This window comes from Melanotaenia boesemani, chromosome 2 (assembly GCF_017639745.1).
Source record: "Melanotaenia boesemani isolate fMelBoe1 chromosome 2, fMelBoe1.pri, whole genome shotgun sequence".
Classification (NCBI taxonomy): Eukaryota; Metazoa; Chordata; class Actinopteri; order Atheriniformes; family Melanotaeniidae; genus Melanotaenia; species Melanotaenia boesemani.
In genome coordinates this window covers 17,971,569-17,999,562 of record NC_055683.1, presented here as the reverse complement: position 1 = coordinate 17,999,562, position 27,994 = coordinate 17,971,569, and the positions used below count along the sequence as shown (strand labels likewise).

The 27,994-nt window shown below is 38.6% G+C and overlaps 1 protein-coding gene across 1 annotated transcript; it reads right to left on the bottom strand.

Annotated features, from left to right (window-relative positions):
- Positions 1-136: 136 nt before the first annotated feature.
- On the bottom strand, positions 137-9,937 carry nubp1 (nucleotide binding protein 1 (MinD homolog, E. coli)). The gene is made up of 10 exons (XM_041973665.1): positions 9,843-9,937; positions 8,565-8,669; positions 8,315-8,448; positions 4,354-4,422; positions 4,140-4,172; positions 3,959-4,049; positions 3,717-3,871; positions 2,409-2,519; positions 1,293-1,479; positions 137-896 (listed from the first exon to the last, which is right to left on the bottom strand). Exons 1-10 carry the CDS (start codon positions 9,871-9,873, stop codon positions 844-846), a joined length of 969 nt encoding a protein of 322 aa, XP_041829599.1. The 5' UTR covers positions 9,874-9,937; the 3' UTR covers positions 137-843.
- Between the last annotated feature and the right edge of the window lie 18,057 nt (positions 9,938-27,994).

Genomic DNA, 27,994 nt, shown 5'->3' with positions numbered 1-27,994 from the left:
TCATCTCGGGTGAGGAATGACTTCAGTAAATGAAATGTAACTAGGCTGGAAAAAGCAGAAAATGGCTGGATGCCAGTACAACTTAACTTACAATCTAATTCAAGGTATCTCTGGGAAAAAAAATCATCTCATCTGCTGAAGCACAAAGAGTTTTTTATTACTGCTTTAATCCAGTATACAGGACAATGGCAACAAACTACATTAACTTCATGTTATTTGAGGACATTGATCCTGAACAGGTCCACACCTACACTGTAATTCCCATCAGAAGTCTTAATTATAGGTTAATTATAGTTTTTGTATTCACTCCATTAAAAGACAAGCTATGAATGGAAGAGTGAACAAAGCACGTACTGTCTTAATTTCATTCTTATTAAAAAACTGAACGCAAAGAGATTTTTTCTCAACACAACAAAAACAATTAAACTTTAATAGTGCACTATTACGCCTTCACGACCAACATCAGTCCTCTGAACCGTCCACAACTACTATAGGACTTGCTCTTTAATAAAATTAGCTGTTTTCTGACTTTTCTGTTCAGAAAGTATGTTTTCTTTATTGTTGTGTGTTATTTAGATAAACCACCTGTATTATCAAGCTGTAACCAATATTTCTTTCCTAAAAATTCAGCTCAGTTATATTAGAAATAATCTTTATTTGTTGTCTGGTCAACTCACTAAACGGATATCAAAGCTGCTGCTTGACCCAATCTGACCAGCTTTCTTAAGGTTTTTAAGCTGAGAACTTCAGCCTTCTTATGTGTGTTTGTGACTCAGTTTCTACCACACTTGTTGTGTGATCAGGCTCGGTGTTTGAGTCCAATGTGGCCGTCATCTGACGCTTTCAGGTTGTGCTCCGCTCCTCGGTCTCTCTGTTAGCGCAGTACTCCTGGATCCCTGATGGAGGGGAGAGAAGATGGGAGTGACCTCTAATTAGTTTTTACCTCTATTAAGGATGTGTGTTTTTGGTGTATAACGTCAGTTATATAAAAAAAAAAACTGATTCGGCAGGTTTAATCGACCACAGTGTGGATTTATGGAATTTCTATACAATTCTTCTCCTTCCTCTTTAGTCGACTGCTTCCTGTTTGTAAAGTCAATACTTCTCCTTTCACTGCATTTAATCAGGAATTGGGAACATCAACTAAATAATGTAGTAATCAAAAAATAAGAAGAAATTTCGCTGGAAAAGGAAATATGACTGAGTGTGCATTTAAGTTACATATTCAGGAACGCAACAACATGACGTAAGAGGCCAAACGGGCACGCTAACGGGCACGCTAGCGGACTCACTCTGCACAATTCTCATGTAGGCTTCAGCAGCAGGAGAGTCGGGCACTTCCTTGAGGAAAGATTTGCCCTCATCGCAGCTCCGTGCTATCCTCGGGTCCAGGGGCACCTTGCCCAACAGAGGCAGCTTTAAATCTGCGCACATTTTCTCAGCCCCTCCGCTGGTGGGGGGGAAGATCTGCGATGTGTTCTGCAAGAGAGGAGAAAAGAAAACAGGATCACTCATCTACATTTCCATCACAACAGCTGTTTTACTCTAAACATGATGCGTTCAGGCAGGAAAATTGTTCCATTTTTGACATATTTATCATGAATGCAGCTTCACCAAAGTATACAATCCATGGTGTATGTTGACTAAGTTTTAGGAGTTGTAAGAGATAGCGTTAATAGGCAGTTGTGGGTAAAGATACCCCTCACTTTAACCAGCTAGACTGAGTCAAAGCCAATAACACTTTGTGACTCTGCAGACTTTTTCACTTCCATGTCTGGACTGCTTTCTGCTGTAGGTTTGTAGTCTTCCACCAGGTATTCTCTTTAACTTTGAGGGGCTCCTCAAATGCTCCGAGCCACAGACCATCTAACATTTTCACTGGTTCAGCGGTCTTTAATATCACACATAACCAGTCATCTGTGAAATTGGCAGAATATCTCTGCAGTTTAATAACATTAAAAAAAACAAAAACAAAAAAAACAGCATGTGAGAATAATCCACGTCAGCAAAACAGAAACAGGAATTAATAGAAAGAATGACTTCGCATTCAACAACACAGTTTAATTAATTTAAATCATTTTTAATCTCTATATGAGAGTTGTGTGGGACAGAGGCTGATTTTCCAAGAAGAATATTATTTCAGGTAATAAAAATGTATTTAGGGAAATAATAAATGGCATTAATGGGTTTTGAAAAAGTGTTTTTTATCAAATGATGTAGAGAAAAACACACAATTCAAATTAAGGGAAATGATAAAACAAGCCGAGCCAGCCCTCTTTCAGTTTCTTCCCAGTGTGTGGTCCCTCTGACATGTTAAATAGTTTTATATCTGATATAACAAGCAGAGCAGAACGTGATGCAGCTTTAAGAGTTTCTGTCCTGTTTGTGTATTTGTATTTGCCAGTGACCTTGCATTTTGGACACACAAAGCCGCTCATGTTCTCCACCACACCGATGATGGGCAGCTTCACCTTCTGGCAGAACCGAATCTCTTTCCGCACATCCTGCAATGACACCTCCTACATAGACCGACAGGAAGCAGAAACATGTTGGCAGAAAGAGAAGGAACACATGATGGAGGAACTAAAAAGCCTTCATGTATAAGTATGTTGAAATGTTTGATGGTAAAGCATTTCTGAGATAACTATAGCTGCCCAATTTATCTAAATGTCACAGACGCTGGCTTCTCAGTGGGTAATTCCCGCCTGGGACCTGGTTTGATTATGGTAGAGCAGGAACTAAAGGAATGAGGAAGCGTTCTTGTTTTGGTTTAATCTCACAGCTCCACAACAAAATGAAGTATCAGGAAATATCAGCTAAAAATACAAACTCACCCAGAGACAGAAAAAAAACCTGATTTTGGGACACATAGAAGAAACTCAAAGCAGGTTGTGTTTGAGAAAATGAGAATTTGTTGCCAAAGTGCTCAGGTTACCACCCTCTGACAGAAACGTCAGAGAAGAAACTGAACTGAATTCCATTAAATAATCATTTGACATGTTGAGAATCTCCACTGTGGCTTCAACCAAGGAGAAAACATTCCCGTTTTCATTAAATATCCTCAGTAAAATCAGGTTTGTCTCAAAGAGAAGGAATACTGAAGCAACACCTTTGCATTCAGAGAGAAATATGTGGGTAGTGTCCCATAAAAACATGCCAAACTTGTTGGTAATCACTCTTGTTTTGAGTTGCTTGGTGGATTGGATGATTGCACTTTCCCAACAGCAATGAGAGAAAAAAAAAAAAAAAACCCCAAAAAACAAAAAACAAAATCACATTTTGACCATTTTTACACATTATTGGTTTTACACTGTCAGGGACCTCAGTGGTCTGTGGAAGCTCCATATGCAGACATAACAGCCTGGCTCCTCATCCTCATGCTGGTCACATTTTGCTGTGGGAGGGAATCCCATTCCTTAACCCGGAGTTGCTGAAGGTTAACCAGTGTGGTTGCGTGGTCACTCTAGCATTGTACATTTTTGAGGGGGGCTGCTCACATGTTTAGCTGTGTTGCTCATATCACAGAAAAACAACTCTCACAAGTTATCCCTCCCTGTAACCGAAACTGTAGTTTCTGTTGTTATCGACGGAGCTAAACATCAACAGTTTCTTACTCATTTCTTAGTTAATACACAACGAAATGACACAGACTTCCTTCATCTGAATGTGTAGGTGTGTTCAAATATCTAACCAGCACAATGTAGCAGTTTGTGTACCTGGGGGGTGGTGATTATAACTGCCCCGTCAACATGGGTGGAGCTTAAGTACTGGACGATTGACAGATGTTCATCCGAGGTGCCCGGCGGGGTGTCCACGATGAGGTAATCCAGCTCACCCCAGTCTACATCCCTTAAAAACTGCTTGATCATCCCTGTTTGGAGGCAAACAACACACAGATTGTGTGTTATGACAGTTTAAAACTGCAAAATCAACATTGTACTTGCACACTTTAACACACCATTCTTCTTGGGTCCTCTCCAGATCACAGCATCATCGGGGCTACTGAGCAGGAAGCCGATAGACATGACTGCCAGGTTGTCGTCAACATACTGCAAAACATACATTTTGATTCATGTCATGTGAAATTTATTAGAAAAAAAAAACCATCAAATATTTAATTATTTTTTGAGGTGACTCACCACAGGGGACCAGCCAGAGCCACTCTGGTGAACCTACGTGTCACATCAGATAACAAATGTCAAATCCGAACATGCTGTTGTCTTCCTTGTGTGTACTTTGTGATTACAGTGAGTGACACACAAACAGCTGTCCAAAATATCAGGAATGTGTGGGGACTGAATCTCAAAGTGGGCTTAAAAAAAGAAGGTGTGTTTAACTGTGTAGACAACCGACCTGTTCTCCCTCTAAACCCATGATCCTGGGAATGGATGGACCACAGATGTCTACATCCAGCAGGGCAACCTGAAAACAGCAAAACAGAGAGAAAGCAAACAGGCAGAAAATAAACAGCAGTAAAGTCACAAGTTGATCTAAACAACAAATTACCACACAAGGCCGATCAATTAATCTATCAAACTTCATTTATAAAACATCATTTAAACAACTCAGATGTATCCCAAAAACATTTACAAATAATAGACCAGATCAGTAAAATATATACATATATACGTAATAAATACACACAGGGAAAAATAAAAATGAATTAAATGAGGATAGGTGTGCCAATCTCCAAAAACAGCCGCTGCCCCAACACCCCGACTGTCTAAGTGACGTCAAAGCTTGGTTAGCCCAATTTTTTTTAAAAACTGAACAATGGAAAGACTGAAATCATGCTGTCTTTTTAACTTGGGAGCCCCTCCAAAATTATGTACGTGCATGCTTTTATTTTGTAACTGTTGAATGAAAGAATTGCAATGAATTACATTTTCTATTTTTTCCTTTAACGTAGAAAACGCTACATAAACCCAGATTCAATAACTGTGTTCTTAATTTACATTTAATGATATACAAACTTCAGCTCTTCAGAGGTGTGCAGCATAAGGATTAAAGGCCCTTTTACACCAAACCAACCTAAAGAACCAGTGACCTCCTGATGGGCCTCTTCACACAAACAACATTGCACAACTCTGAAACGACAACTTGCAGACACCAGTCAGGATGTAAACCCAAAGCGCTCACCAGTGAAGGTGGAGGGAAGGAAGTACGTGTCTTACATAATAAGGGTAAACCAGGCGATGACCTACATTTAAAAAAAAAAAAAAAAAGAAAACAACAGCTTTCTTTTTTATTTTTGGTAAGATGACAAATTAGTTAAGAATGTGTGAGATGTTAGAATTTCCCTGATGGGATTATTTGTACTTTTATTTTTTTGTGCTGTCTGGGTTGCTTGGCTTGGGGCGCTGGGGCAGGTGCTGGTCTGTGGTGGATGGTTGTGTGGGCTACATGGCAGGATGTTTACAGTTTCCTTACAGTTGTAGCAGCTGGTCATCTGGTTTTTATGTTTGGGTTTGATTTTAGTTGTTGTGGTTGTTTTCTAATTTTTGTGTCTCTCCTTTTTCCTCTCTTTACTCTTCCCTTCTCTCCTCTGTTCACCCTCTCCCTTCTGTTGTTCCTCTGGGTTGTCCAGTGGCTATGTGCAAATTTGGCAATACAATAAAAATAAAATAGTAATAAAGAATGACATTTAATGTGCAAACGAAGCCTCATTTCCAAAATGCTCCTCTTGGCAAAGCAAATTTGTTCGGCACAACATGCCAGCCGTCATTCTGCTGTCGTGATGCTGGACAGAGATATGGCCAGATTTTGGAAATACACAAAAGAATATACAGAGCTGTTAACTCATGAGCCTTAGAGTTAAGAATCAGAGTCAAACACACACGTACATGGCACCCCCAGCCACTGAATTAATAATCAATAGCTTTGTCTCTCTCTAAGTAACCTGGAAAACATTGCTCGACCTCCAGGCTTTGATTTTTAAAATACATAAAAAATAGTGAGTCCACTGACCCACAATCTTCTGAAAGCAGAGTCATTAGCAACACACAAAAAACCTTCTACCACAAACAAAGACAGGAGATAAACAGTCCATAACAGGTTTCAGGTAACATTTTTTTTTATAAACAGCCAATATCTGTGTAGAAGTGCACGAGAGCAAAAAAAAAAAGAGCAAAAAAAAAAGTTTCATTTCCACTCCAAGTCATGGTTGTGGGCAAAACCTCTTCTGTGGAGACATGCACATCACCTTGCTACTGCTGCAGCAGTCTGTGTTGGTTTTAAGCCCAATGCGTAAAACAAGCCAGGACCGCCACTGCTGGTAGTAAACAGTATTAAACACAGCACTCAGATCCAGCAACAACAGAGGAAAAGGTCTGTTTCTTTCATTGTGTTTAACGGGACTCTCTCTGTTCTCTGACAACGTAAAACCTGATTAAAACAGCTCTAATGATGTGTTTGAGTTTCACAATGTAATTGGGGAATTAAAAACAAATTTCTCTAAAATATCACTCAAGAATGGGAGATTTGAATTTGGCCTAACCTTACTGGGTGTTAGAATATCCAGGATCTCTTTCTTTAAAAGAATTTTCACTTGATCGGTTTTTAAATCACTGGGAAAGTTGTTAAGTTGCAGAAAGTGATTTACTTTGATGACAATGCCATCGAGAGGAGCCAGATGAGGTGGCTCGGGCATCTGGTTAGGATGCCTCCTGGACGCCTCCCTGGTGAGGTGCTCCGGGCACGTCCCACCGGAAAGAGGCCCCGGGGAAGACCCAGGACACGCTGGACGGACTACATCTCTCGGCTGGCCTGGGAACGCCTCGGGATCCCTTCGGATGAGCTGGTAAATTTGGCCGGGGAGAGGGAAGTCTGGGTTTCCCTGCTTAGGCAGCTGCCCCTGCGACCCGACTCCGGATAAGCGGAAGAAAATGGATGGATGGATGGATGGACAATGCCATCAGATACAGAAAAAAATGTATCTCTTTCGTTCAAAATGCATCAGGTGTTATCTATAAAACTTTTTTTATTTATCAGCATCATTCTGCATTAACCAACACAGTGCTATAAATTGACATCAACCAATAAATCTTCATTTTGAAGCATGCCTTATTATAAACCAACAAATTAAAATGTTTTCAAACAGTGACGTTGTGTTCGTGCTGAACTTTATAAATGAGGAAAAATACCACAGAATGAAAAAATTATGAATGAAAACAAAAAAATAAGAAGGATGTGCAACGAAGCCTGATTTTCCTCATTTTTCAAGTGTTTACTTGATCATAAATAATCACATGTTGAGCTTTAAATAATATAAAAACTGCTTTATATACAAACGGATCATTAATTACTCCTGAAGTCGGACAGCAGTCTGGTCCCTTGAGCGCATCAAGATGCGCATCCTCGCGGTGCCGTAGCTAAAGAGGAAAGTGGTACACTGTAGAATAAAATCTCATTACATAACCTACTGTACTTCATACAGGTAGGTAAATTTCCACCTGCTGTGGCATCATTTTAGGATGTGGTTTGCTTACAGAGCGAGTGGTGCATCTCATGAATCCTCCAGGTGAGTCTGATGGGTGTTTTTAATCAGGAAATATCCTTGATTTCTTAATAAAATTAATTACTGTGATAAAAAGACATGGTTGCATTATATTTAAATTATTAAAGACCACATTCAGCAGGTTGGTCTGGAAGTCACAGGTAGCCTGGACATTTATGGAGTGATATTCATGTAGTTGAGGTAATGGATCTGGAGTGTGTGCAGTTTTTTGTTAGGAAGACCAGCAACAGAATTAAATCCGACAAGACAGTGACTTGTTCTTGAATGAATGATATGGATTAAAAATAGTTTAATTTTCCCTTGAGGGAAATTATAACGTTTGGCTCTGCAATATTAGTATTTATCTTAAATAACAAAACACTCTATACTTCCCCAAAAGTTATTTAGAAATCTGAAAACAACATTACTGTAGTTTTATTGTTGGATTTTAATGAACAGAATAGCAGAAAACAACACAAATGCCGATTTTGTTTTAACACGTCAGCTTTCAGATGTTCATCAGAGTACTCCTGAGTGTTCATAGGATTTGTTCTCAGCTACGAACAAATCCAAGATATGAATATTTTGGTGAATGCCCTTTGGCAAAGGGGGGGGGGGGGGGTGTTTATGGAAACACTTTTGTTTTTACCTGTAACAACAGCATCAGAGGACGGAGCAGTCAGTTAAAGGAAGCATGTGATTTTGTTACAGATAATACTATATTTACTATTTCCTAAATTTTAAAACAAGAAGCTGTTATGCAGTATCCAGCTCTCTCTGATCCCTGAGGAAATATATGTAATAGTGATTAATAATTACCTCCTTTGTGCTGTCACTTGCCAGGGCGTGGGCCAGGTGAGCACTAAAGGTGCTCTTCCCCACTCCCCCTTTTCCTGACAACACAAGGATCTTGTGTTTGACATCTGACAGCTTTGCTCCTATTTCTGCGATAGCTGAGAGCAGTGAGCAGAAATGAGATGTTTGAAGTCTTATACAATCCCATATATATATTTAAGGACCTGTATTTTTCAAAATATTGTTAAAATATAGTAACAAGTTCCAATCTCACCAGGATCTGGGGCTTTTGTGGCTCCAGAGGCACACAGTTTCTGGTTGGGACAGCCCTGGCATGATGACGACTTTCCTGCTTGCTCACTTGTGGTACCTGGGCAGTCTAAAAGGATAAAGAGTCCATTCAGAGTCCTCGATGGCACTGTGTGACCATTTTAAACTAATCAGAACCTCTAAACATCTTTTGGTTCTGGTGGTTTTAACTCAAGCGCAAGATTATAAAACATCTTTTACTTCTTCAGCCACTACTGGAGGGACTTTCAAACCTACTTTTTTATTAAATGTATTATTATTATTATTATTATTATTGTAAAGACGCCAAATATGCAAAATCAGATCATAACTGAATTTAAGATATTGGCAAACATCAAATTACTATCCATTAAATCAATGTATCGTAATCAAAGCAATGATTTACATCCCTATATAAAATAATACAAAAATATCTAGCATTATGCTATTTGAAAGAGGTATGCATCAATTACAATTTGATTTCTCAGGCTTGAGTCCATCAATTAATTCAACTGAGAAATTACCCAAAATAATTATAACTTTAGTAAGATTATGTAACTAATTTAAGCATGATAATAGTAGAAGTAATCATTTTTAATTATCAGAAATAACATGCTGTAGTTGGTTAGCATTTTTCACACTGATTCTGACTGCTGAGTCATAATGACTCAGCAACATTTTAAGTAGTGTAGAATTTGAACATATACTTTCACGGATGCTTTAACCTTGAGCACAAGCCATAATCAATTTAGTAGTTTTTTAGTTTTCTTCCAGGAGAAAACAAGATGCTTAATGATGTACTTTTAAAGCTGTTGATAACTTATTTTTACCAATGAATCCAACGTGGAACTTATTCAAACAGGTGGATGGAATTAATGATACAGTTTCACACACCTTTTAACAAAAACACCTGCAACTGAGCTGCTGTTTCATCGTTAACAAGTGTCACTTTAAAGCCCTTTGCAAACATGATAAACTAATTGTTTAATCAGTCAGTATTCGGTCATTGACATAAATCTGAATTATGTTTAATATTTCCCGGCTTCATTTAGACAAACCATACGACAGCACCAGAACCTCGGTACGAGCAGTGTTTACAAATGCGACGTCAATTCAAAGGGACAACAATGTGAGAGGAATACTGACACTCACCAATAAGTCCCCAAACCATATAAAAATACAATAACTTTTTGAAAAGTTGTATAATTTTAAGAAGAATAATATTTGGTTACTAATTTATTTTAAAGTTATATCAAGCACTCACGTTCTGGTGCATTTTCTGGTACGTCTGCCATTGTCGCCTGGGTCCTTTCGGTATATTCTTCCCCACCAAAGGTTCCGCCGAATAAATATTTCAAGTATCAACCTTCTACATCTAAAATAACTCTCGCATCAAAGACATATCTTATAACCACAAAGATAAAGTTGCAACATCTCCAGGCAAGCAAAAAATGTTCTGGAAATAGCATGTTATAGTGCCATATCCGTCCCCAATGAATAAGGCGACATATTCGGCACATTACATTACCTAACAGTTATTGAGGGTTGGTTTCCACGTGCAGGCGTAATTATTTGGTTTTTACCAGACAACCCGCATATGCAGTCTAAGAAGCAAAAGGAATTAAACTGTAGCTAATACAACGCTTAAAAGCTTCAATTAAAACCTAGTAAAACTTCTGAACTTCTTTCTAAGTTTCATATTGTCTTGGTCATAGTCACAGAGTACAAAAAGAAGTGAACAATAAAATAAAACTTTCAAAAGCGTAAAAAATTAAATAAATTAATTAATTAATTAAGTAATCATTCTACAGCCAGGCGATCACTTAAAAGTACATGACGTTGTCCACTAGGGAGCAGTGTTCATTCAGCAAGAAATTTTAATTACTGTAAAATCTTTGACAAGTTACATTTGTTTACGCGAAGCAGGCTACACTGTCGGCACAGTTTAGTTTTTGTAGAAAGCTTACCCTGTCTGTTATTTCATCAATATTGTCATTCAGACAGAGCAGCTTTCTATCAATTTGAACGTGTGTGAACATAAAATCTAAGTGTGATGAGTTCAGGAGCACAACCAAAATAATTTACTGTAATGGCCAATCAATTGTAATAGTCTGGAAAAACAACACAGCTGGTATTTATGTGCATTAAAGTCAGTAACAATTAAAGTGACAGTGAATAAAAACATAGTTCAACTATTAGCATATTTCTCAACTGTAACTGGAGTCTGTTCAAACAAATGGAAAGTTTCTGAACAAGCTGTTTGATTGGTTTGCATCAAACAGCTTGCATAAAAAGCTGATTGGATAACATCATTCGTTTGGGTTTGTAATCAGAGAACAAAAGAGATGTGTTTAGTGTGCAAGTAAGTTCATGTAAATGCTTCAGTGTGTGAGTTTCTGTGGTGAGAATAGATACTTTGACATGCAATGCATTTTACATGTTCCTTTTTGGGATAAATATTTTCATTTACTCTGTTTGTCATTTAATTAAATTTATTTAATATGTCTTTCAGCAAGGTTTGTGTGTTTTAGCATCCTTGTATGCACACAATTTGTGTGTGTGTGTGTTTGTTTGCATGTGCATGTCCCATCCTCTTCAACTGTTTGCATTGTTGAGACTGTGTAATGTGATATTTTCCTTCTGTTGGCCCATTCATCTCTAGCTGTCAGGTGTATTCACAGAAAAATTAACAAGCTTTACTCTCTGCTCATCTATGCTTTAATATTTGAGGAAGGTTGTCAACCATTAGCTCTTGAAAAAAATAATAGAGTTGGAGTATTGTTTGCCAGAGCTCATTGTCCAAGGAGGGAAAAAAAAGAAAAAGAAAAAAGAATTACTGTCATGTTTCAATAAAAAAGCTTATAAGTTTTCATGGTTGAACAGAACATCTGGAGACTGGACTTCGAATCCCTGTGACATCCTTTCTCTTTCCCCTTTGCTGTCTCTATCCTGCTTCCCTACACCATTTCATGGAAATACAACAAATACTGAAGTAGTTTTTAAAAAAGAACATATTATCTTACATGCAACACAGAGCTGAATCACATGTATTACCTGTTTAACAAACTAACAAAACTAAAATAACTAATAGTTTTATACTGCAAGCAAAAAATGGACAAATTTGTGAAAGTAACAATGGGCAAACAATGATGAATCAAGAACAGAGATGTCAACTATAAGGATGAGAAGGATGTGAGATGCTACAATAATACTAGTTGTGGACAGATCCAGACATTGCATAAACTTAAACATCAACATGGAAGATGACCATAGATGGGCGTGTAGAGTGGTAAAAAATATGCTTTAAACAAGGACAGTTTAACTTGAGTAGAGCAAAAACTAACTGGCAACGGTGTTTGCCTGTGCATATAACTTACAACACTGTCTATATATATCATCATCATCACTCACATCATTGTTAAAAAAATACGATTTACTTTTAACTGACCTCAAGCCATTTATCTTGTTTGGTTCTACATATTAACACAGCAGTCTTGCTGGCAATTATACTTTATGTCATACTGCACACCATTTCCTCTACATATGTTGAGAAGCTGCTGCAACCTGCTCGGACTGAAGGTGACAAGGTCATCTGCATACATTAAGTGGTGCACCAGCATTCCACCAATCAAACAGCCAGTGTTACACACTTTCAGTCGCATAGTCATGTGTAGATTAAATAGTATTATTTAATCTAAATATTATCAATATTTTGTGAGTGTGGCATTTAAGTGATAACCTAAACACAAGTTCAGTTGACTCGATCAGGCACATTCTGCCGATTCAGCAATGCATACGCACACACAACGCAGGTCAGACTTCGGTCACTGAGTTATTCAGCAGAAAAGTTAAGCTATTCCACTGAGAACAATGCCACACTCATCCACACAGCACCAGCCTTAACACAACCCTCACTTTCTGTAAAATTAGCAGATTAGCAGAGGGAGTTTTGGGCGTGTTCGTGTGTGAGTGTGTTGTTTGGGGAAACCGTGAAGAGGAAAGAGGAAGCGGGTCGTTTATGGGGTGGGGAAAGATGGGTGTGACTTGGATGCAGTTTACAAGTCCAGTGAGACAAAATGAACACTGAAAAGAAAGTGTTCATTTTACTAGCTTTTAAAAACCTTTTGCTGTTTGGATACGACAAGTACATCACAAGTAGAACACACACTATGATTAATATTAATTTATAGTTGGAAATGTTGCCAGATTTAATCTAACAATTTAAATATTAAACCTGAAATAGCTGAGGTCAGTGATTTTGCCCCAAACAGCACGTTAGAGGTTTTTTCTTCCTTTTTTTGGTCATTGATGGTTCCACTTTCAACTAGATGCCATCAAGATTAACTAAACCTTGATGGCATCTATATGTGTCTGTTTCTGAGCAGCAATTTTAAAATTCATGCTTGAAATTTTATAAATTTGTACAAAACATTTCTATGGTATATTCCAAAAATTGGCAACACACTTACAAACTAGAATGTTTCTCACTATACACAAGCAACACAAATGCAAAGCACAGGGATTAATGCAAAACAACTGCACACAGACACAATGAACACACTGTATGCACATGTGTGCATGAACTTATGTTCATGTGTTTGCATGGGTAAGGACTCAGTCTTTATGAAAACACATGCAAATAAATTAAGTTACTGAACAAAAATGACTTTATATTAATATATTTTGTACTTATTTTTTTGGACTGAAACAGTGTCAGTGTAGTGACACATTACTGGACACCTGCTATCAGCTTATAATTGTATAGCAATCATTGTAGTCTCACAGTGTGAATGAAATGCTGCAAAAATGTGCATAAATATAAAAAAAAATGCAGGTTCAGTAGTTTTGCAGGGACCGTTCCTGAAGCGTCTAACAGCATTTTTTGATATGAGGAGGATGCAGACAGCTGCAGGCTTCCTCTGATAAGTGGGAAATCCGTATTCACCTCTATGACTTGGAAATACATATTTATCTTCCTGACAAGAGTGGGATAAGAAGACTTTACTGAACCACTTTGTTTATCTAAAGACATTTGTCCTGATGTACTTCAAAATATCAGTAATCTATTTGTCCTGTCTTTTCTGTGGCAATAGTAACATTGATGATTTTGTGTTGGGCAATTTTCTCACAGAGCAGTCTATTGCTGGAGTCTGCTGCGGTGTACGCTCTCATTTTTGTATTAATGAAGAGATTTTGATTGGCTTTTGGGCTGATTTTATCACGCATGGACAGATTGTTTCTCCCTTCTTAAAGTGAATCATTTACTATCTGTGGTGTTTTATTTTGTTGGATATGTATTCCAAGAGCGACTTAACCTTGTCACACCCTATCTCTGAATGTCTACTGAGCTTTTACTGACTGTTGCAAGATGGTGTGTGTGTGAACGAGTGTATTAAGCTCAATTTACCTGTTAAGGTGTGGTTAAAAGACACATCTGTCAAGCTTGTTTAGGAATTCAGTTTTCATGAGCCTTTTTTGGGGGTGCCTCTCCAAAAAAATATCCCATTAACACTACTAGTAAACTCGAAGGCTTCCTAGAAAATCCACACTGCAGAGATACTTCATGAAAGCATAGAAACTGTTGCTTCTCTGACATAGCCAGGTATTTTTCTAAGTTAGGCAAGGCAAGGTTATTTGTATAGCACATTTCATGTATGAGACCATTCAAAGTGCCTTGCATAAAACATTGAAAGTATTACAGATGGTGCAATGAAAGCATTTAAAGGTAGTAGGCAGCAACAAATAACAAAAATCAAGTTAAAATTCTAATAAAACTATAGATTAAATTAAAATAAAAAAAGAAAGATAAGTTACCATGCAGATTTAATGCATGGGTGCAAAAAAAAAAATAAAAAAAAAAATAAACGTTTTTAAGCTGGATATAAAAATGTCTACATCTGGTAAAAGTTTAATCTCCACTGGCAGTTTGTTCCACTTGTTTGCAGCATAACAGCTAAATGCTGCTTCTCCATGTTTAGTCTGGACTCTGGTCTGGACTTGTTGACCTGAGTTTTTGGATCTAAGAGGTCTGCTAGGTTTATATTCTCTGAACATATCACAGATGTATTCTGGGTCTAAACCATTTTGGGATTTGTAAACGATCAGAAGGGTTTAAAAACTATTCTGTGACTGACTGGAAGCCAGTGTAAAGAGTTTAAATCTGGTGTGACGTGTTCAGATCTCTTAGTCCTGGTTAAAACTCTATAACTTTATTGGTCTAAAAGTTGATACCACCTAAAAAAACATTTAACGTGTGATATTTACTGATATATAGTGACTCATACTGCTAACTGCTACCAAATCAATAATCCCTGTATGCAAATAAAAGTATAAATTCTCTGCTCTAGAGCCAAGGATACTGTACTTTTAAGTTATTCATAAAAACATCAATTTGAAAACATGAATAATTGGCTCTGGTCCAATTGTTGTAGTTCATCTTTAATGCTACACATTGAAGCTTTAACTGGACAAAACATGTTTCTTACTTTTCCGACAAGAGCAGCCTCATAGTACTTGATACACATTCATACTTTAACATAAGGTGGGATTAGATTTCCCTTAATTACCCGGAGCTGGGTTCTGCCAGAGGTTTTTCCTTCCTGTTAAAAGGGAGTTCTTTTTCCTTTCCACTGTCGCCCTGTGTATCCTCAGGGTGGGGGATTTATTTATTTGAGGTTCATTGTAATCCGTTGGTGATACACAAATAAAGCTGAATTGAACTGAATTTAAAAACAGCCTCCTAGTTGGCATGTGAAGACCAAACATTCACTTATACTGATTATTTATCATAACCAGGCTGTTCTCTCACTGAACCCATCACACACTGATATTTGGTCAGCTTTTGGACATTCTGTTGTGACATCAGAATCCATGTACATGGTACTCCTGTACTCATTTTTCAGATTGTAGGATATCTCCTAACTGTGACTCTCAGGGGCTGCAAAGTTTTCCGACATTAAAATGTTCTATTTAAAACTATGCTAAATGATCCCTAATCTTAAAGCAATACTACATAATTCCAACCTATAACGTCAGTGCTTCTGATTCATTTTAATGACATACTGACATTCATTATGCACATTCCTGGGGCTGCTGTTGCCCTGAAGTGTCCAGGAAATAAAAAAAAACATAGTTCACAACTTGTCTCCCCAGCCCAGAGCATCACGTAACAGCTGGCAGTTTTAAATATGCACCTTGTCTGTTTTAACGAAGAAACACAAGAGGACATTAGCGGAGAAAGTGAATAAAAAAAAGAGACAGAGCAAGAGATAAGACAAGAGTCAACATCGGAGGGACTTTTACTGGCTGGTGAGAGCTCAGAGAAAAGACAGAATGTTGACTTTTTTTCCATGAAAATGTCTAACAACATCAGCAAAGACCAAAGAAACTTTTGTTCTTAACATATCTGAAATGGTCCACTTTAAACTTTAGCTTACAAACTTTTTACATCAGTTAAATAAGAATTATTTTTGCTGTCCATCATTAAATTGCCCCTAAATCATCATCCTTATTTATGCTCACTGTTAATACACATATGTTTACAGACAGAGCCTCTGGAGTAATTTTGTGCATATTTTAGTACAGTTTCAGAGAGCTTGCAGATGGGTTCCCAAATGCAACAAACGGACCAGTAACACTGAAAATCCAGGGGGCAGTTTTGCACAGTATAGCTAGCGTGACCAGAGAAAGGAACAAAGATTTAAATATCTCTTTCTTAGAATGCATATTATCCTGATCTCCTCCACCGTCACCATGTTTGCTATTGTATATTGCTATTGCAACTGATATAACTCTGAACTTTGCATCGCCTTCATGTGGATGTACTGTCCCACAGACATGCCAAAGTAAAGCACATATAGGGCTCAGTGATAGCTGACAACATCTGAAACCTGAAGAAAGCACAAATTAGCTCCATCTCATCATTTTATTAATAAGTAATCAAATGTCTGATCAGAACCATGATCTTCAGAGCCTCTGACTGAATTTGTGCCACCTTGGATATTCTCAATTTCTTTAGCATTTGAATTTGCGCAAAAACTCTAGCCTGTGTGAGCGCAAACTAAAATTGTCTGCATACCATATCTGAATTTTTTTTCAACTCCTCTTTTGTCATCGTTATTCTCCCCGACACTGTCCAACCAGGCAAAAATTTTTTATTTTTCATTTTACACGTCACTTTGTTGAAATTTCAGCCCTCATTCAGGTGCACTTTATTCATGCAGGCAGTAATTGTCACCACACATGGTAAAGTAAGCACGCAGCCAATGGACGTTTGATACATCATGGAGTAGTGTTCATCTGAAATGTATTGATAGCACTGCCGGGACAAAGAACCAAGTTGCTTCATTCATCACCTGCTAAACTGGAACTTTTTATATACAGTCATCAAAACTTTAGGCCACATTAGGCAGATTGGCACATGTTGATTTAGAGCCCTGATCATAAGTAAATAAGAGTAATCTCAGAAGTTAGTGAGGGAATTTATATAGCCTAGAAGCAATTCTTTGGACTAATATTTCTGGATTTATATTATGAGGATGTGCTTTTTGTCCTACAACATAACACACCCACAAACACAGTTAGGGGCCACTGGAGAGGTCATATGTTGAGTGGCAGGAAGTAGGGGAGTGCCTGAATAGAATAATCTCAGGATAACCATTGTTATCTCTTTGTCTGTATGTGTAAGTCCTCATTCAACAGCTGGGGAGACTTGTGATGATAATGAAAATATCTTTGTTCCAAAGAAGGAAGGCGAGTTGTAAATGCGTGTCCTCGCGTGTCATAGTGTTTGTGTAAAGGAAGGAAGATAAGTGAGGCTAGTGATCTATTTATGGCACACGAGTTAGATGTTAATGTTTTCCACTGCATTTGTACACATGGAGTTCTTCATCTTGAAGACTGGGATGAGAGATAAAATCTAAGGATCTACAGATATTCAGAAGTTTTTTTTATTGCAAATAAAAATTGATGTTCTTAAAATGCAGAACAGATGTATGCTTGTTTTTCAGTCTTACCCTCATGAAACTTTTGATTTGCAGAACTGGGTGATTAAACAGTCTCTTTTGTTCCTGCCTGAATTTGTGCATGTGTGCTGTTCTTGGGTGTGCTTTGTTTTTTGTTTTGTTTGTTTGTTTGTTTTTTTTTTATTAAACCACAATGTAAATTACAGATCCCAAATATTGGCTACTTATCACAGTAGCATTTGTGCCAGTGGTCATTTCCTTATTTACTTGTAGCCTTTGGGTGGTTTGACCTGCTTTGCTGGGGTGTGTATGTGCAAGGTGCAAGCCCTTGATATTAGCAGGCCGTTAAAGATTTTTCGTTAAAGAATTTTCTGTCATCTTGCCATTTTCAATGCAGTTTTCACATTTGTTGATTCCTTCTGTATCTGAAGCTCTGTTCCTCCTTTGGCCAGCCACTCATGCAAATGAATGAAAATCTGGGGATGCAAATGTAATGGAAAGCAACCAGTGGGCCAGCATAGGGCGTGGACATGTAGGGAGAAGGAGAAGCTGGAAGCATAAATGATGCATAAATGATGAGCCAATAAATTCCTGTCTTCTTTTTTTAAAATAAATGATATATTCCTTAGGCTGATGATACAAACATGGGAGAGGAAAAATAATCCAAAATGTGTTCGCTCTGAAGCATTTCATTTATCCTCTTTTTGATTCACCTGATGGGCGGTTTTGACTTGCAAGATAGGATCTTTAAAATGTAAATGTTTGTGTCCACCTTAAAATCAAGGAGGGCACAAATGAATCCAAACTAAGCAATAAAAAAGGTCACAAGGATGCCCCAGGGTTGTTTCACTTCAAAGAAAAACATCTTTTAGTTTGAGGACTGTACATAATGGGACATAATAAAGAAATCATCTGATCCTTACTAGATCTTGAATGCAGGTAAACAACAACTCTCCTGAGGAGACCCAGATCATTCAGTATGTGTGCATTAAACTGCTAAAGCGTGCTACCAGTCGGCAACACCCTCTTCTTTTCAGTGACGTGCTGGGATGGAGGCATCTTGGAGATGCCAACAAACTGAACAAGCTTGTGAGGAACGGTGGCTTAGTGGCTGGTCTGCCAGAGCAGTTGGACAGCAAATTCAGCCACAGACTCATCCTACCCAGGAGCAAGACAGAGCGATAAAGATGTGGCTAACCTCGCTGAATTTCCCCATGGCAGCTCAATTAATGTCAATTCTATTTTATTTTGGAGTCCATCATTCAACAGTGAGAAAGATTATTCACAAGTGAAACGCATTTAAGACAGCTGTCTATCTTCCAAAGGGTTGACGTCCCAGCAAGTTCTCCCAAAGATCAGACTGTATGATGCTCAGAGAAACTATGAAATCATCTCAGCCTCTACAGATCTCAGTGACCACATTAAAGTTCATCACAGTACAACTAGAAACAAGCTGCACCACCAAGAAAATTACTACAGAGTTATTGTGCCAAATTAGACCAAACTGGGAATGTTTGGTCACAATAAACAGTACAAGCACTTCAGCACAAACACCTCATACTAAATGTCAAGCATGGCAGTACGGGGCTGATGACCTGGACACTTTGCAGTCATTGAGTCGACCACAAACTCACCAAACTATTTTAGAGTCAAAAGTGTCTGACAGCCAAAGCTTGGCTGAAATTTGTCATTCGGGACAAAGACCATGACACCAGCAGTAAACGTGCAACAGAATGTCTGAAAAAGAAAATAATCAGTGATGCAATGCCTCCGTCACAGTCCAAAAGCACTTTGCGTAAACACTGCCTCTGCATTTTGGATTAGTTTTTGGATAAATAATGACAACTACGATCCTTTAATGTGCTGTTTTTCATCTAAGATTTAACTGATCTAATTTTAAGGACCAAATTTTAATTTTTTTGTCCTAATACCTAAAATCTTAGAGCTGAAGAGAGTACTTTTCTTTCCAGTTAAGTAATGGTACCAACCTACAGCTGTCATTAGAGTAAACTGGAAGAGAACACTTCTATTGTTTGATGCACTGCAATATACACAGCAAACCATTTGAGAAGGTCCCACAAGGGCAACGGTTTGTTTCACATTTTTCTGTCTCTTTGTGAACTCTGCCTGAGCTTCTTGGAGAGGAGAGGGAAACACTTCTACTGCCAGCATTGTTCCACAATCACATCCCTCTGGCATGATTTCTTTCTGTCTGTATAATCTTCTGCATATTTGTTCCTCTCCAGTAATATTTCTTCTATCCTCTATCTATTTTCTTGTCTCTTGGTGTAGTTATTTTTTCCCTGTGCTTTTCAGCCTGCCTCCTGCTGATTGCCAACAGTAGCAGGACTCTACTGAGCGAGCATGGATGCACACACTCACACATGCTGTGAGAAACAGGAACAGGAGAGGTGGGGGTGCTTCCTGTCTGGCTGTAGATCTTTGTGTGTGCTTCTGTATGTGTGTGTGTGTGTGTGTGTGTGTGTGTGTGTGTGTGTGTGTGTGTGTGTGTGTGCGTGTGTGTGCAGGGAATGAGACAGAGATCGTGACAAGATTTCAATGGTCACTTTTGAAGCACTGCTGTAAATGAAGGACGCTGCCATACATACATACAGTAACCTTAAAGCTGCTCATTTTTAATCAATGGAAACTCTGAAACATCAAATGCATGAGGAATTACTTAAATCTCTTAACTGTGATGGATGTATATATTTAAAAGACTACCATTTATTTGACAAGTCATATAATCTTAAGACAGAAAATAAGGTCATTTGTGTTTGGTGGATTTTTAAAATTTTTTACATAACAATGCTTTTTGGCAGTACGTCGTATACTGTTGGAAAACTTGTTTATTTTTCTTTTGAATGGCGCCATGTTTGCATTTGTGGGATGAGCAGCAGAGCTGAATATGTGGGTTGTGCCCATAACAAACTTGCCAAATCTTCTCTGCCAATGCCCAGCCTCTTACTCTGCTATTGATTCTAGTTTGGTGTCATTTATTGGATTGGAAAATTTACCAAAGTTGTTACCGTATTCAGTTATTAGCGTAGCGTGTTCCAGACACTTTCACCCTACTGACCACTTTAGTAGGGTCCATACTCAGGTGCTCCTAATCAGGCACCTGATTGTCAACACCTGTTCAAAACTGCAAGTCAAAAAGTTCAAAATGAGAGCCAAGTAGCAGCATAAGCTCTTTGACATTAGCAGTGAAGATATAGCAAGTTTTTCATGGGTGCAACCCACATACCCAGCTCTGCCACTCATTCCACAAATGTATTTGCCTTATAAATGCATTTCCATAAAATTAAAGAGAAAGTAATCAGGCTTTCCACCAGTATAAGATAGCAGAATTATTATACAAATTGCCTTACTTTACTTTTTGTGCTACATTTACAACAGATTGAAAAGGCTGAACAGCTGTATTCGCTTTTATCATTGTATTAGCTCTCATTCTCAAAGAGCTCAACACAGTGGGACAGAAACCCCACTGACCAGTGTTTTAAGGGTTTACTGATGCACAATTACACATGCTTACAACAGTGAACAACCCCAAATCAGATAAAGTTGCATCATCAAAAATAGAGGAGAAAAATGTCATTCTTAAAATTTCTTTGATTTTTTTGCACTGTAGATGTATGAAGCTAAAATATTACATGTTTTGTCCTGTCTAATTAATTTTGATTGTGAATCAATGTCTATCTGTGCAGACTGCAACACATCCCATAAAAGGTTGGGCAGGTAAATCTTTTTCTACTTTGTGATGTTCTGTGCTCAGAGCCCAACACCATGCAGCCCGCTTAACATTTACCAGTGAACACCAGGACTGGCAGATTGGCCATTGGCACCCTGTACGCTTCACAGATGAAAGCAGGTTCACACTGAGCGCATGTGACAGACAAGAGTCTGGAGACACCATGGAGACCGTTCTGCTGCCTGCAACATCCTCCAGCATGACCGGTTTGGCAGTGGGTCAGTAATAGTCTGGGGAGGCATGTCTTTGTAGGGCTGCACAGATGTCCATGCACTAGCTAGAGGTATCCTGACCTCCATTAGGTACTGGGATGAGATCCTTAGACATATTGTCAGACCATATGGTGCTGCAGTGGGACCCGGATTTCTTCTGAGGCATGACAATGCTCGGCCTCATGTGGCCGGAGTGTGTCAACAGTTCCTGCTTGACAAAGGCATTGATGCTATGGACTGGCCTTCCTGTTTACCAAATCTGGGGTTGACTGATGCCTTGGTCCAAGTCTGGGAGGACAACATCTGTTGTCTCATCAGGAGAATGCCCAGATGTTGTAGGGAACACATACAAGAATGTGGAGGCCACACACACAACTGAAACTCATTTTGAATTGTCTTGAGGAATTTCCACATAAGTTGGGTCAGCCAGCTTCTGATCACTGCACTTTTATTTTGAGTATGATTCTGAATCCAGACCTCCATGGGTTAATGATTTTGCTTTCTTTTGATCATCTTATGTTATTTTGTTCTCATTTCATTCTACTATGAAATGAATAAAGATTTTCACCTGAAATATTTCATTCATCAGGATGTAAGATGTGTGGTTTAAGCGTTCCCTTTATAGTTTTGAGCAGTGTTTATGGAAAGCTGATTGATCTGACCACAGTTAACATTTCCACTGTGTGATGGTCCACTTCAGGTACCTCTACGCCCAGACAAGTCAACACTACCTCTGAACAAGGCAGCACAGAAAAGTTTGTTATAGCATTTTTGAGCAGAGCTTCATTTTGCAGAACTTGACAAAGGCTTTTCAGAGCCATCCCTGCTCATGTGGTTATATCAGCTATTAATGAATGATACAGAGATGCAGGATCAAATTTTGCACTCTTGCCCTTTACACACAAATTCTTTCAGATTTATTGAATCACTTAATTATATTATAGACTGTAGAAGGGGGAAATAATCAAATCATTTCAATCTTTCTTAAAGGAACATGTTGGTGATTTTTCCTGCAATTGTTGACAAAGATTGAGTCTTAAAAGAGCAAAGATAGATGGAAGATCTTTCACTGATACTGAGTTTGTATCAAATCATGCTGCAATCACCTGTTGACATCATTTGTTTAAAATTACATCATCAATATTTATTTATATTTTTACTTTTATTTATGTGTTGCCTGCTTGTTTTGTTGTTGTTTAAAGAGGAAAGCTGTTGATTGTATATTGCAACAGTTGGGACGCTCCCACCTTTATTATGTAATACTCTTTGCCTCTTTGTGTAGTAATTCATTTATATATTAACAGCAGCCAGAACACAACCATGTGGCTTGGGTGCATCTTTTTCAAAAACTAAGGTTTCACATGCATTTTTTACTGTGCTGATTATCAGATTGACTTTTTGCAATAAGTAGATTTATAAAGAATTATAATCCAGTAAAGATGAATAGTACTAATCTTATTTGGCCCCAGGTGAGATAGTACACTACTAAAAATCCTTTTGGCAGGGTTTTGGGTGGAGATTTCTTTATTTTTTATTGGTTCCACCCAAAAGTCTTCAACAATAGAGGGTAACTTACATGTGTCCACAAAGGTGTATAGTATATCGTATGTGTGTGTGTCTATTTGCATGAGGGAATCTACAATGTTTGTAGTGCATTAACCTGTGTGATGGACACCTGACACCTGTCAGAGGAGCTAAACATGTTCCCACAGCTCCCAGTATGTGTGTGGGACATCGGGGGTGGGGGTGTGGGTTGCCTGAGGAACTGAGGAAGATTAAGTTGGTCTGTTAGTTTTAAGGTTTTTGTGTGTATTTGGACGGAATTGTGATGGTGAAATGAACAAGAGTACAGTAGTCTTACATGGGTGACAGATTAAATAAAAGAAAAAAATAATGTATTTTAATCAGATTTAAACTTTTTTTATGCTTTGTCTGTGGGAAGAAGGAATATAAATTAAGTAATTAAGGATAGCAAAACAAAAAAAGGGTGCAAAACTATGTTCAACCTTATTGATGCCGAGCAGTTGTTTTATGTGTATCTATGATATTATAAGCTGAATGTGCACTCATTACTGCTTTATCAAGTCCACTTTGGTAGTGTGAAGTTGAACCCCTTTTGCCTTCAGAACTGCCTTAAGTCTTGGTGGCATACATTCAACGAGGTGTTGGGAACATTCCTCTCAGATTTTGGTCCATTTTGGCCTGAAAGCATCACACAGTTGCTGCAGGTTTGTCGGCTGCACATCCATAATGAGGATCTCTTGTTTCACGACGCCCCAAAGGTGATCCATTAGATTGGGATCTGGTGACTGTGGAGGCTTTGGAGCACAGTGAACTCATTGTCATGTTCAAGAAACCAGTTTGAGATTACTGGAGCTTTGTGTCACGGAGCATTATCCTGCTGGAAGTAACCATCAGAAGATGGTACAATGTGATCATAAAGGGATGGACATGGTCAGCAACCATGCTCAGTTAGTACTAAGGAGCTAAGATGTTTCAAGAAACTATCCCCCACACTTTTGCACCACCATGAACTGTTGATACAAGGCAGGATGGATCCATGCTGTCGTGTTGTGTATACCAAATTCTGACTCAATCATCTGAATGTTGCAGCTGAAAAGGATACTCATTAGACCGGGCAACATTTTTCCGATATTTCATTGTCCAATTTAGGAGAATCTGTGTGAACTGTAACCTCAGTTTCCTGTTCTTAGCTTACAGGAGTGGTATCTGCTGCAGAAGCCCATCTGCTTCAAGGATTGACATGTCATGTGTTCAGAGATGGTATTCTGCATACCTTGGGTGTAATGAGTGGTCATTTGACTTAACTCTTGCCTTTATATTATCTCCAACCAGTCTGCAAGTTCAGCTGACTTCTGACATCAACAAGTCATTGTGGTCCAGACAACTGCTGCTCATCAGATATTTTCTCTTTTTCAGACCAAACAAGCTAGAGATGATTGTGCATGAAAATCTTAGATCTGCAGTTTCTGAAATACTTGGAGCAGCCAGTTGGGCACCAACAACGAGGCCACGTTTAAAGTCATTTAAATTCCCTTTCTTTCCCAATTGTAACGATCAGTTTCATCTTTAGCAAATCATCTTTGACCACGTCCACATGCCTACACACACTAAGTTGCTGCAATTGAACAGGTGTACCTAAATAAGTGGTCGATGAGCATTGAGATTCTTTTCTTCTCCTGTCAGCTTGCAAATAGCCCTGTATGTGATATTTCCCATTAATGGGAATTAGTACATAAACACTAAAATTCTGAGTATAATATGTAGTGTAATGCCTTTAAGGTCCATTTATGCTCCCTTACGTACATAAACTGCAACATCCATTTGAAACATTGTCATATGTCACCGTCCTCATGCTTCCATGCGTCTTTAGCGTTGCCATGGTTGTTAAGTCAATTTCTCCACATGTGGGCAGTACTAGGTTAAGAGTTAACTCCTGCAACTCAACCAAGCGGCAACCTGAAATGTAAAGCCTATGCGGAAGTGCAACAAATTGCAGTTCACCCCTTATCCGCTAGGGGCTGGCTCCAAAACAGAGCAAATCCCCATAGACTCCCATGTTAAAAAGGCCAACTTCACAGCAGAAATAAACATGTTTAAAGCCTGGTACAAAAATCCATTTTGGGATTCAAAGGTCAAGTTTACCTTCATGACAACTATGAGGGGGGTGAATATTTTTTCTAACTCATGCATTTGGATGTTATTTAATCTTGAAATTCGGCATAATTAGGGGCATCTCCTTTTGATTGACAGGTAACCAATATCCGCAGCAAGAAGGAAGAGTGTAGCACAAACACGATTTTTAGCCTGCTAACATTGCACCTTAGCTTTAGCCCACCTACCTTCGTTAGCCGGTTAGCTCACATGCCGCAACCAACACAGAAGATGAACAAAAGGGCCTTAATGAGATTTTCTATCCACAATAATCTGCCTCTCAAACAGAAACATGAATGATTTTTTTAAAGGAAAACCAAGAAGCTTAACCTTCCAGCCTTATTTGCTATGTAAGCATGTAAAAACAAAGAGGTTAAGGAGTGTCACAGCACTATGCTCTTATTACTTAAAGTGTCACTTTTAATCCTACATTTTAATAAAAGTGTGATAGAATGGAGAGTCCTTGACTCTCTAGACATCACTTTCAAAGCACTTTCAACTCCACCCCCCCCCCACCCACCCAAAAATGAAAAATGGTCCAACCTGTTGAACCATTGACACTCATCCTTCCAACATGTGACTGTCAGGAAAATGCAGGGAATTATGAGCAGCACAGCAAGCTGCAACAATACCCCCTTCATGCCCATGACCTCATGTCTGTCCAAACTAACCATCTCCTTATGACCACACAAAAGAATTTCATGTTGTCACAATGGCAACACCAGCCCATGAAGAACAGGAAGGTACTAACCTGACATCTTGAAGTCATAATCTAAGCTTTGTTAAGTATACAACTGGTCACAACAAGTTTTGCATGTGTGAAAATTGTTGAGGTTTCACTGGACCCCAGGAAGCGTATGCAGACCTCAGGAAGAGTAGCTACCAACTTAGTGGCAGTTAATGAGGATCTAAATAATGAATACATGTTGATTTATTCAGTAGTGAATTATTTGCCAATGACAAATCTTGATTGGACAGTTGTTTTACAGCTCAACCCAACAGCTGAGGCCTTCAAAAATTATTGTAGCGTTACATAAACTCAGGTTTTTTATACTCAGAGGTGACTTAAAGCGGCATCATTGAACTTTAGCAGATTTTTATACTTTGGTGCCTCCTAGCATCTCATCTCTTCTCTGAGCTCTCTCCAGCCAGTAAAAGTCATTCTGATGTTGACTCTTGTCTTATATCTGGCTCTGTTACTGTCTACCCTTTTTCCCACCCAATAATGTCCTCTCGTGTTTCTTTGCTGAATCACACATGGTGTGCATCCAAAATGGCCAGTGTGTTTATATTGAGTTGATATCCTGGTGCCCGCAGTGCCATAAGACAAAATGCAGCTGTCACGTGATGCTCCAGGAAGGAACGTAAAGTTGTGAAGGCGGTTTCTCAGCCCCTGCACACTGCAGGGCAATGGTGGTCCCAGGAGTGTGCAAAATGAATATCAGTGTCCCATCAAAACAAGTCAGATGCACAGAGTTTTAAGGTCAGAAACTTAAAGTCTTTCAACATTTTGTGAATGATTAAGGTCAGTTTTTAGAGTTGGAGTCGATATTTACTTTGCGTCAGTCTACATAGTGTACTGTGTAGACTGTGTCCACTGACTAAAGGATTCTGGGTCATTTTTTCAATGCAATCCTGCACAAAGATAACAACTCAGAGCTCATAAAGCTGATGCCATGCGTTGATCGAGGGATTATAGGCGTAAAGTTAACTCAAGCCAGGAAGGCCCGACTCTGCCCGACAGCATTTGATGAAGCAGTAGAAATGTCACCCTCATGAGCACAAAGGCATCCGCTGTAACGTTTTCTGATGGCAATTCATGCTTTTAAATTTTACAGTGTGTATTGTATTGTTTGCTTTTGATAGAGCACTACATAGAGAGGTGCTCCAGCTCAGATGAGAAAACTGATGCTCTCGTGTTACTTTTTGTGAAGATGTCTCCAGAGCTCATTTAGCTAAATTCAGTTTATAGGCGTAAACTGTGTGAAGCAACTGATATCTTCTTTCCAAAACTTGAAAAGTTACACGTACCATTATCTTCACATTTAATCAGTCCAAATAAATTAATACAACATAATTTGGTTTTATAGATTAGATTGTTCTTACACTTGTTTGGTGACTTGACTGAGTTCTGTCATTAGCTTGCTAATAAATGGACGTAGTACAAGCTTGAGAGAATCAGGTTAGCTTTTCCGCTGTTTATGCTTTGTCCAAAGTAATGCTAACCAGCTTCTGATTTTGGCCCCTATATTTACTAAAAAAAACTGTTAACTTTATTGTCATGCACAAGAAAGACCACAGGAGCTACTGTAAGAAGAGTTTTTGCAGCATCTGATTGTACATGTCAATAAAAACAGAGAGATTATGATTGTGAAGCATGAGTTGCTTTTACTGTTTGATGGTCACACTTTGTAAGGAAGTAAACAATGTGTGGTGTATAATACCTGCAGTAGTAAATAAAAGGGAAAACTATTGAATTGAAGTGAGCGACGGCGACAAGCCAGAAGATAGAAATCAGCCTATACGAAGTAAACATCACATGCAGTTCAAACTCAACAACAAGCTGAATAAGAATCACATGAAATTGCAAAGAAATAAGTGATTCAAACCCAGTAAAGTGTCTACTTCTACCACTCTGCCCTGCAGGATGAATGAAATCAGCAAATAAGGGGATGGACTGGCGTTATGTGCACAACCTGCTTGCAATCATTGTGCAGTCATTTCCCTCCATGCTCAGCCCCCACCATCTTTTCAATATTCCTCCCATTTTTTATTGCCCTCCTCCTCCTTACTTTTCATCCCTTTTCATCTCTTT